Source organism: Pygocentrus nattereri, chromosome 9 (genome assembly GCF_015220715.1).
Source record: "Pygocentrus nattereri isolate fPygNat1 chromosome 9, fPygNat1.pri, whole genome shotgun sequence".
Classification (NCBI taxonomy): Eukaryota; Metazoa; Chordata; class Actinopteri; order Characiformes; family Serrasalmidae; genus Pygocentrus; species Pygocentrus nattereri.
The window spans coordinates 24898788-24910812 of record NC_051219.1 but is presented as its reverse complement, the minus strand read 5'-3'; the positions used below and the strand labels follow the sequence as shown (position 1 = coordinate 24910812).

The 12025-nt window shown below is 39.3% G+C and overlaps 1 protein-coding gene across 1 annotated transcript in view; it reads left to right on the top strand.

Moving 5' to 3' along the window:
- Positions 1-12025, top strand: part of LOC108442511 (cadherin-4-like) — a 530226-nt gene that overhangs the window by 401184 nt on the left and 117017 nt on the right. Inside the window, 1 exon segment of the mRNA XM_037541381.1 lies at positions 4132-4317. Within this exon segment, the coding sequence (XP_037397278.1) occupies positions 4132-4317 (186 nt within the window).

The following is a 12025-nucleotide window of genomic DNA, read 5'->3' as shown; positions in this document are numbered from 1 at the left end:
ACTATAAAGTTGTACTGACACTCAGTCTGAAAAAATGTCACTATTAAGAAGGAAGCTGACAGTAACACACTAGAAATGCCAAAATAACACTAATTAACACAATTAGTAATTGCAAAAATGAAAAATAATTTAGTAAATCTAGCAAAAAATTTTCAATTTTTAAAGTAGTATTAAACTCCCTATGGGTCGGCAACCCAAGACGTTTTGTCCTTTCAACAAAAATTACCAAAATATTTTATGTCCATTTTACCATCTTGGCTGTAAGTGTGTCTCACTGTGTACTAGTATAGACAAAAAAATTAGTGTAAACAACAATGCAGACTTACTCTGCTCTGCTTTAAGCTTTAGCTCAGCTATAGCTGCTATTCTTTTATCTCTGGCAGGAACATTTTCCGCAAAAGTACAAGTTTGTCTTATAAAATGTCTCTCAACATTTGACTTTTTACAGGGCTAAAGTCAACTTGTCATTCACCAGCTTCTTGTTTGAATTTTCCTGTTCCACCTTAAATGATGCCCGAGGATGTACCAGAATGTAACTGCTGCACCATTTAAGGCAGAACTGGAAAATTCTAATGAGCTGCTGAATAAGAAGCAATGTCAGCCTCGCAACTTTTAGTGTTTGACAAGTTTTCATTGCTGATTAAATGAAACAGGAAAACAGCAAATGCAAATATGTCCATTTGTCGCCAAATTATCACTGTTCATCTTAAATCTCTCTCTTTGCCTTTTCTTTAGCTACTTGCTAGGCAAGATTGTTTTCTGCGATGCTATGGTGAACAACAGTCTGCGTGCCACCCTTCAGGGTTAAAGGGTTAATTAGCAGTTATGCTTTACCTCCAGCGTTTAAGAGCATTTATTGTTAAAACTGTGTTGGAAACATCAGCAGAGCTTTATTTTACTGTAAAGGATGTATGTTGCCGACCCCTGGCCTAAAGCCTATGTTTAAAGGCATTTTCAGTGATGAAGGTGAATAATTCTCTGTTGTCCCTTCAGCCTCTCTCTCTCTCTCTTTCTCTCCATCCCGTACTTCAGACGCTACCTGCTGTTTGAACCGGGTGGTGATTCAGAGCAAACCGAACATGACACTTCCTCCCAAGAGAGCACACACACACCGTATGCCACCAGCAAAAACACACACACACGCACACACACACGCACTCTCAGCCTTAATTCAGCCTTGAACTCAGCTCCCCCCGGACATCTGTCTAATGAACACAGCCTGAAAGCCTTGTTTTCACTGGCAGCTACAACAGCACCTTCATCCACATCACAGAGCTCCTCTCCAAGAAAGTGCCAGAAAACGTACAGCACTGCAGTAATTACAGGAAGCAGGATTGCAGACCCTCCAACCATCAGCACCTGACATACACACGACCTCCACAGCTCCTCCTGCATCCTCCCATCCTCACCTTCTCCTTCACTGTCTTCACCATCTTCACCATCTTCACCTTCTTCTTCCTCACTTCTTCACCTTCTTCTCTTTCACCTTCTTCTTCTTTGTCCTGCTTCTTCTTCTCCTTTGTCCTGCTTCTTCACCCTCTTCACCTTCTTCTCCTTCACCAGCTTCCTCTTCTTCTTCGTCTTCTTCTTCTTTATTTTCCTGCTTCTTCACTTTCCTCACCTTCTTCTCCTTCACCAGCTTTCTCTTCTTCACTTCTTCACCTTTTTCTCTTTCACCTTCTTCTTCTTCTTCTTTGTCCTGCTTCACCTTCTTCTCCACCTGCTTTTATGTCTTCTTATTCTTCACCTTCATGTTTTTTTTGCTTTCTTCTACACCTTAACATTCTTTTTCTTCATCTTCACAGTTCTTCTTCACCTTCTTCTATACTTCTTCACCTTCTTCTGTTTCTTCTTCTTCACCTTCATCTCCTTCACCTTCTTTCTCTTGTTCTTATTCTTCACCTTCTTCTCTTTCATCCTTTTTCTCTTCACGTCTTCTGTTTCTCTTTCTTCTTCTTCTTTGTTTTCGTTCTCAGTTTCTTCTACAACTTAACATTCTTTTTCTTCATCTTCACAGTTCTTCAAGTTCTTCATTCTCAATTCCTCACCTTCTTTTCTCTTCTTTTTTTCTCCTTCACTATCAACACCTGAGACACAACCTCTACTTTTTCTTCTGCTTCTTAACCCTCCTTGCCTTCTTCTTCTTCTTGTTTTTCATCTCCTTTGTTCTCTCCCTGTAAATTGTAGACCACCATCCTCAACACATGACATAAAACCATCTCTACTTCTTTTCCTTCTGCTTGCCCTTCTACTCCTTTTCCATATTCATCTTGAACTTCTTCATTGTCTTCATCTTCTTGTTGTCATTGTCTTCTTCTTTTCTTCTTTTTCCTACTTTCTTTCTCTTCTTCTTATTCTCCTACTTCACCTCAACATTATTTTTCTTCTTCTACTACTACTTCTTCTGCTTGTTCTTCTCCTTTTTCTCCTCTTCATCTTTCTTATTTTCTCTTTTTCTTCTCCTTCTTCCTCTCGTGTCATCTGTTTCTTCACCTTTTAATCTTTCTTCTTTTGCCCTTTCTTCCTCTCCTCCTTCTCCTTTATCTTCTTCCATTTTTCTCCTTTCTTTTTTAACTTTTCCACTTGTTTTCCTTCTCTTTCTGCTTTCGTCTTTATGGTCTGATTTGTTCCTCTGTCGATTCCACACCTCCTCCCTCCTGCTTTAATATGAAGTGGTTGTATCAGACAGACAGTAGAGGGAAAGTTAAATATAATATTGGGAAAGAAATTAAAACATGGCTTTGTGTGTGTAAATGAAAAGTGATGGAGCTCCCAATATCATATCCATCAGAACTAATAACGCAGATTTAATTTACTCCTGGAAAATATGCCCCTACCTCCCTCCCTTTGTCTCTCTCTCTCTCTCTCTCTCTCTCTCTCTCCTCTCTCTCTCTCCTGTCTCTCCTGTCTATCTTTCTCTCTCTCTTTTCAGTCTCTCCCTCTCTATGCCTCTCATATACAACACATTCTCCATCAGTCAAAAGAACCATGCAAAGAACCATTTTAGCATACTGTTATCTTTACTAAAGAATCCTTGAAGAACCATCATTTTAAGTGTGAAATGTGTGTTCTTTGTATCTGAATTTGTGTAGAACTAGAACACCTAATGAACCCTTTGCTTGATTCAGTGGTTGTTTGAATGCTGAAATGGTTCTTCAGTTTGATGGAGAATGTGTTGTAAAAAGGTTCAAAAAGGTTCTATTTAGAACCATTTACAACACATTCCTCATCAGTCTGAAGAACCATTTCACCATGCAATTTAATTTAATAATGAAGGGGTTCTTTGGCTGTCCTTGGTCTATATAGAATCACACACACACACTAAGCCGCTTCTCCCTCTGGGCCGCGGGGGGTGGGGAGTTGTGGCGGTGCTGGAGCCTATCCCACTGGTCATCGGGCGGAAAGCAGGATACACCCTGGACAGGTCGCCAGTCCATCGCAGGGCAGACAGAGAGACATGCACATTCACTCAAACCTAGGGGCAATTTAGCATGTCCAAATGTCCTGACTGCATGCCGGGAGGAAACCCATGCAGACACGGGGAGAACATGCAAACTCCACACAGAGAGGACCTTGGTCGTTCAGCCAGGTAATCGAACCTAGGCCCTTCTTGCTATGTGCTGACAGCGCTACCCACCACACCACTGTGCCATATATAGAATCGCTGTCTTTACTAAAGAACCTTTGAAGAGCCATCTTTTTCTTTAAAGTGTGCTGCAGTCAGAAATGGATGCACTGCAAGCTTAAATGTGAAGGTAACAAAAATTGGTTCTCTGAGGGTTAACAGCACCGATTCAGGAGCAAATGTATTTCAGTCCGTCGATCAGGCAATCGCGTAGTCAATCAATAGTCATTCTGTTAAGGCTCTCCTCTGTCATGCTGGTCGCTCCTGACGTACGCCCTGTCTAAATATAGTGGCGCGGGGGCCGAGGCGGCACGGCCCTGCAGAGTTAAGGCAGGTGTGTAAATCCTGATGACGGCAAGGAGAGTTTTTTACAGCTGGCTGTAGATGACAAGGTGAAGAAGAGAGCCTGCGTCTGTCTGTTAGTGAGAGAGGTTTATCACACCTGTTACCGCCTCCATCCCTTGCCTTCGTCCTCCTTTCATCTCTCCCCTTTTTTATTTTTACAGGAAATGACAGGTAATTACACGAGAAAGGAAGTCGAGGACTCTGGGTCACTTCCTGTGGTCGTCAGGTTTCCATGGCAACCATACCTCAGTGCCAGTGGACTTCAGAGGCAGAAGAGAGACTGGGTCATCCCCCCAATAAACGTCCCGGAAAACTCACGAGGACCTTTCCCCCAGATGCTCGTCAGCGTAAGCCTGCTTATTTGTTCTCTGTGTATAAAACAATATATATAGCAAAACAATACATCACCACTCAAAATGACTGACATCCACTGTAACAATTATAGGATGTGAAAAAATTATTTTTTGTTTATATATATATATATATATATATATATATATATATATATATATATATATGTGGAATTATTTCCTTTAAATGATTTTACCTAAAGAACTTCATCCCATCCAAATCATAAATGTCAATGGAAAACTACTAATTGAATCAAAATTTATCATCATGAAAAGTTTTAGCCCCCTTTTTTAACACTGTTTAAAAATAGTTTGACATACTATAAACTAATCTACATTGCTAAAGTCTGAAAATGTGCAATTCACCCCTCAATCCATAAAGTCCCTCTCTGCAAATTAAACACTTAAAAAAAGATGGTTCTCTAAAGTATCATTCCCTTACTAAAATACCCTTTAAGAACATTTTTTCTTAAACACGTTCTTGAGAAAAGTACTATCATAAAGTAAACATTGCATGTATGACGTGCTCTTAAATTGTTCTCACCTTTATGCTCTTGACTGTGTAGATTCTGTACTTACCTAAGAATAAATATCAAATAAGAAAAGGTTTATTCCAATAGCGTCTGTCATAAAGGCAACTTTAGCTGGCTTTGATCAAACTGGCAAATGTAACCTTTATACTTATGTGGGGTTATGTCAGTTGTTATAACAAATCTATGTAGGTGTCATATAGCTTTATGAACAGAAACCTATAGTAAAGTGTTACTGAAATGTCTTCTTAAGAACAATTAATGAACAAGGCTTCATCTCTTTTAAGCATGTAAGCCACACAAAAACAGTCTGTTTTGAATGAGCTGTTTCTGTAATGTCACAAAAACCAACACATTTTCACACAGTTGTATGGAAGTTTGAGCATGAAAATAAATGTTAAAATCTGCACATTTTAATGCACCATTACTATTTATTACTGAATTGAATAACTGAATAAAAATACAACACATTTTTATTATGCAAAAGGTTAATCATACAAGCAGTTCTTTGAGTGTTCATGGTTCTATATAGAACCATTTTCTTTACTAAAGAACCCTTGAAGAACCATATTTTTAAGTGTTTAACAGTAGAAAAACACTTTTGGTGCTATGTAGAACCCTTTTTAAAAAGGTTCTATATGGATCCATCTACGGCACATTCTGCATCAATCTGAAGAGCCCTTTCATGATGCAAAGAATCCTTTAATCATGCAAAGGGTTATTTGTTCTGGGTCTATATAGAACCATTTTCTTTATTGAAGAACCCCTAAAGAACCGTTCTTTAAAAGAATTTAGGGTAAGGGATAAACTATGGTAAGGATTTTAAGATTGTATTTTTGTTTGATCTTGAAAGACCAAGTAAAAATTGATAATTTAATATAAATTTGATATAAAAATCATATTTACATGTGTGTAAAGTGTGCAAATTGAGAAAGGTTATGGTATAATACTGGCATGGTATTTAACATTCATCTTAATATCTTTGTGATTGATGATATAAATGATATAAAAAAGCACTGACAATATAAAAATGTCCAATGTAGTATATAAAGGCAAATCAAAGGCAAAAACAAAGCCAAAACAGCCCAAGACTCACAAGGGCTAAAGATGTGCTGTTTTGTTATGACAACAATAAATACACTACAATATAAAGCAGTCACTTTAAGTATGCGATCAATCCAGGTTATAATTCTCTCGTAACTCTCAATGAAGGCTTATATTTCTTTCCTGTTTTCAGTGTCAGACTGATAAACAACAAAGACAGTCTTTTTCCCCTCATCTTTACCAAGGGTGCCAATAATTCTGTGCAGTCTCTGTGACTGTACGAAGCCACATAGATCTTTCTCAATTGGCCAATTGAATCCTGCTCATCAGATTTCCGTGGCCTGGCCGTATGGATTTTTTATTGTTTTCATATTTGACTTGAGGCATTTTTTTGACATTTGCTGTAGTTCACAGAGGAGGGGGTCATCCAAAGAACTCTGCCGCTGCACGGCCTGCAGGGCTGCAGCACAGCCTCATGGGAATGCATGCAAGACCCGCGCTAAGCAGCTTAGCATATATTAGCCGCCCCGTTCGCTAGCTCTCGTAATGAAGAGGCTTTGGACGTGATTAGGCTGTGTCACCCTGATGTGATTATGGCTGTGTTGTGATGGTCTACTGCAGGAACAAGAGAGTGCGCTTCAGCTGCAGCTAAATGGAGAAAAAAGCTTCTAACTCAGCGACTTACTGTCCCGGCCTCTGGGACGTCCCACACGCAAATCATGCCCCATATTAGCCATAGCAAAAATTCAGATTTATCTAATTTTACAATTGTCATATATATATATATATATATATATATATATATATATATATATATATATTAATCATTTCACTGAACTGGTTCAAAGTCAGAGTTGAAACCACAGTTTGGACTTTTGTCACTACTAAAACAATCATAACAGTACTGAAACAAATTTTAGCTCACTTTGAGCATTACCTCTCATATTTTTCCATTAAAACTGAAAATATGTTTGCAGAAAATATGTTTCAGTAGTGACAATTCTCACTGTTCCACACTGATTTTCACATTTGATTTACACATTTACTTTAAAACAGTGGGATCTAATTGCTCACCATGTGACCATGCCACAGGGATGGAGCCTCACTTCCTGCTCCACCTACAGATTAAAACTTTTGTGATGAGCTTTTAATTTTTTAATTAAACTTATGATAAATATAAATGTTTCAACATCACTTAAAGAAAAGTCCTGGCTTTGCTAATGTATTTTTATCCTTCACCTTTGTGAGCTATCACTTAAGCAGTATTATACATTCATACTATATCTTACTTGGCCAATAAATCCAAAAACGTCAGATTGATGCTTAAAAATCTATTCAACCCACTGTCCACTATGATTAATAATGTGACAAAAGAAGAAAAGCGCAGTAACAGGTACTAAGTAACTTCCCACCTTCAACCAGGACAAATCTGAGAAAACCATCTTGGCTAGAAAAAATTCCAACTTGGAAAGTCAGAATGACGTTAAACTCCAAGTACAACATATAACATCAAATACTTCAATATTTTGAGATTAGTTTTAGCCCAGTCAGTTTACAGACATAGTAAGCTCCACAGACAAAATATTACTTACTTTGTGTATTGAAGGTGGTAGAAACTTCAGGCTCCTGCAGATAACGTTACTCATGACAATGATCAGGCTGTAAATACCTGCCGGGTGGGTGATGGGATTCATTGATTGTGAAGAGGTGGTACAGTGTAGTGAATGCCTAGTTTGATGTGTGGAAAATGGGACACAGTGCAGGTCTTAATGATGTGCAGAGAGAAATGATTGCATTTGGGTATGCCAAAGGCCATAGTGGTCTACCAGCAGTGGCAAAAATCCTAGTCTACAGGAAATTCTTGCCTGAAGTGAGGCTAAAAGACAAATGACAGACAGGAGCCGCTAGTGTATTTCACAGCTTGTGAATAAAAATCACTTTACTTCCAGGCAAGAATTGCTTCTAGAAGTCAATAATAACCAAATTCTGAAAGAACACTCCGCAGGAAACTGCATAGCATGAACATATGTAGCAGAGTGGCACACAAGAGGCATTTGCTCACTTCTGCTCACAAAAATACACAAAAAATTGGACTGTTCATCACTGGAAATATGTCATCGTTCATCCATCTGGACTGGCCCGCAAAATCACTAGATGTAAATACTCTTGAAAATCTGTGGTGCTACCTGGAGCAATGATTAAGGCACCACTGAACTCCACTGAAATCTGCCTGAACTGTGCAATTCTCTGATGCAAGAGTGGCTGAACATTGATCCAGAAACTTTCCAGTCCATGTCAAAATGAATCGCAGCTGTTATTTGTGCTCATGGAGGTATTACGCACTATTTGCCATGTTTCAGTCACAGGTGACTAATCTTTTGTCCGGTAAACTTAGTTGGTGGAACTATAACACATGGACTTCAAGCATAAAGTTTTGAGAAGGTAAATACATAAACTTAAAAGGTATCACTCATGCAACTAAGGTGAGCTTTCTAGCGTGTTGCTAACAATACTTGCTGTATTGTCAAAAATGGTCAAAAATGACACAGTTCTGAGATCCAGCTTCCGAGCTACGTTAAATGCAACGTAAGGCCTGGAAAGATCTCTTGAAGGGAAAAGTGCTGTTGTTGAGCCTTTTTTATTTCCATATTACTATTCGGCACAAGCCTCACACACGTTTGCATTCCTGCTGGATTCGTGAGGGGAGTCACACAAGGATCTTAGATTGCAACAAATTACATGTCAGCAAAAAGTTGCAAGTTTTTGCAGAGCGTAAAAGGATAAACAGCATGTTGGAGCACAGAGTGGAGGGTTTGTTGTGAATCTGTAGGAGCTGTTAGGAAACAAAAAAGGAGCATGAATAAATATAATCTCCCATAAATATTCATTGTTGGCAGGTTGTCATTTGATTCCTGAAAAACATCACAGCCTAAGGCTCCTTTTGCGCTCGAGCTTTTTTAGTTTTAGTTTAGTTTTGTTATGTTTTTCTTTTATCTGTTTAGTATCTTCAAACACTATCTTTTATTCTTTGTGGAGTCTTTTTCAATTACTGTACTGGCTTCGTTTTTATGTTTGTTTTGTTTTTTTATTTGCTCAGATACTTTTACATCATCCTGTTTTATTCTCTTCTTAGACTCTTCTGCCACTTTTGGGTAAATATTGCAGAAGAAGCACTTTTTGTCTTCTCTTTCCTCCCTCTTTTTCTTTAACTCTCTCCAGCTCTCATCTCGTCCCAGGGGGCTCTGCGGTCAAAGAAGCCTTTCTGCCTTTGTTGTAGAACAAGGAGAAAGAAAAAGAGAGAAAGAGAACGAAAAAGAGAGAAGTGTTTTTAAGTATCTGTCAGGCTTCCATGGGGTTCCTTGTTAGAACCCAAAGCTGCAACTCCTCAGAGAAATGGCCCTCTGCTGTGTGGGGTCAGTGGAAAAACCTCTGAGAAGGAAGAGAGAGAGCGAGAGAGGCCGAGTTAAAGAGAAATCAAAGGCATGTTTCAGAAGCTTGAACGCAGCCAGTGAAATCCACTCGTGTGCTGTAAATAGGGCCGTGATGTGATCGGGAGTAAACAGGGACCCAGTGAGCCGTGCTTAAGGCTGGTGTCGAGCGCTCTGGACTTTAACACTTCCTCCGCCTTTAATAATGTCTGCAGGGCAAAGCCGGCCACCCACCGCCACACAGGAATTTTAACAAGAGGGCCTCTGCGCTGGCTGTTGTTTTTCTCTCGAGGTGGAGCTGGTGGGGATTCGCTGGGAGATCACAGCAAAGAGAGCTGTGGGTTCACAGCAGAGCGAGCTGTGGGTTCAACTGCTTTTCATTATAGGTTTTTTTTTTTTTTAACAAGATCAACTACAGAACATCTGTAAAAAACACCAGGAAAGCTGGAGTGTCAGTTCTGCCTCTGATTTTGTCCTTCCTCTGGGGAAGCTGCTCTGCCCCAAAACAAAGACAGTTATTAGCAGTTGTCATCAGTATTAACATATCAAAACCAAATTTTGCTAAGCACACATTTCTGCAGCTGCTGTTTCATGATGGTGCACCACTTCCAGCATTTTTATTGAGTCAGTGACAGCAAACATTGGCCAGTAGCAGCAAACATAAGTTAATGGCAGTAAACATTGGTCAATGGCAGCAAACATCAGTCAATGGCAACAAACATCAGTCAATGGCAGCAAACATCAGTTATTGGCAACAAACATCAGTCAGTGGCAGCAAACATTGGTCAATGGCAGCAAACATCATCAGTGGCAGCAAACACCAGTTAGTGGCAACAAACATTGGTTAGTGACTGCAGTCTTTGGTCATTGGCAGCAAACATTGGTTAGTGACTGCAGTCCTTGGAGATTTGCAGCAAACATTGGTTAGTGGCTTCAGTCTTTGGTCATTGGCAGCAAACATTGGTTAGTGACTGCAGTCCTTGGAGATTGGCAGCAAACATTGGTTAGTGGCTTCAGTCCTTGGTCACTGACAGCAAACAACTGTAGAGGCAGCAAACATTGATCATTAGCAACAAATGTCAGAAAGGCTATCTGCTGGTTTTCTATCTGTCTAATCAATCTGTCTACCAGTCTGTCTGTTTACCAGTCTGTCTGCCAACCTGTCTGTCTGTCTATCTATCTATCTATCCATCCATCCATCTGTCCATCCATCCATCTATCTATCTATCTGTCTATCTAGGATACATACTAAGGTACTTGCTATCTTTTATTTACGCTATCTATGCACCATCTTCATTTCATTATAACGGGTAGCTAATTGATTTAGTTTGCTTATTGTTAATAAACTCATCCATCTGTGTTCTCTTAAGGTCATGTGAGGTTCAACTTCCTAAACCTCACTGCATAACATATAGCTAAATGGCCAAACGTTGATCAGAAATGTAGAAATATGAAATGTAGAACTGATTAGCTACTGTGTTTCTTCTAATTGTAGATCTCAGCAAATAACATTGTTACAGATTTAGCTTTCAGACATAGGTCTGACTGGATTAAAACCAAAGTACCAGCCAGCAGTTTTCTTGAGAGAACATGAGAGGAGAGATAGAATAAGAAATAGAGAGATAGAGGGAGAGAGAGAGAGAGAGAGAGAGACTCCATTACTCATAGCAAGGCTGGCTGGCTTTGTCTGATGTCTACCTTGCCTAATGACCTATGAAGCCAATCCGTGGTGTAATGGGATGTTTTGTCATGTGTCTGGAGGATGAGTGACACTGCTCTGTCAGAGAAGGGAACCGTGTTGGTGGGAAAAGAAAGAGGAAATGTCCTATTTTATCTTCCAAATCAGTGCTATGAAACTTTGCTGATAGATTTTTCACATTGTATTTTGCACATCACAGTGTTAACTTACTTTGGTTTATTGTTGTCGTTTCTATGTAAAATTATTTCTACCTTTTTATTTCTACATGACACGACTACACAGATGAGAATAGCTTTGCATTCAAATTATAGTTATAATAAAATAACTTTCTGTTTCTACTTTCATACACAAGTGTGGTAAGGATTCAGAAATAAATCGTACAAAACTGCCTTGCAATAGTTTCTAAGTGAGCTTGCACACACATTCACATCACTATAGAAAAACTATTATTAATTTGTTTTGTTAAGGTAACAAGAAAAGGCCTTGTGAAGACGTGTGAAGTATATGTCTATTAATGTGTTGTTGCTTGATCAAAATGGTAAAATAATACTGAATATTATTTTCATATGACGAGGAGTAGTTTCAGTTGTACTGAGAGGGGTTTGAGTTGTATGCTAAGGGGGTTGGCTGTACTGGAAAGTGTTTTGTTATACTTGGAAGGGTTTGAGTTGTATTGGAAGGGGTTTTGGCTGTACTGGAAAGAGTATCAGTTGTACTGGGAGATGTTTTAGTTGTACTGGGAGGGGTTTTTGTTGTACTGGCAGGGGTTTGTGTTGTTCTTTGGGGGTTTTGGTTGCACTGGGAACAGTTTCTGTTGTACTGGGAGAGCTTTTGGTTGTACTGGGAGGGGTTTTTGTTGTACTGGCAGGGGTTTGTGTTGTTCTTTGGGGGTTTTGGTTGTACTGGGAACAGTTTCTGTTGTACTGTAAGGGCTTTTGGTTGTACTGGGAGGGGTTTGTATTATTCTGTGAGGAGTGTTGATTGTACTGGGAGGGGTTTGTGAT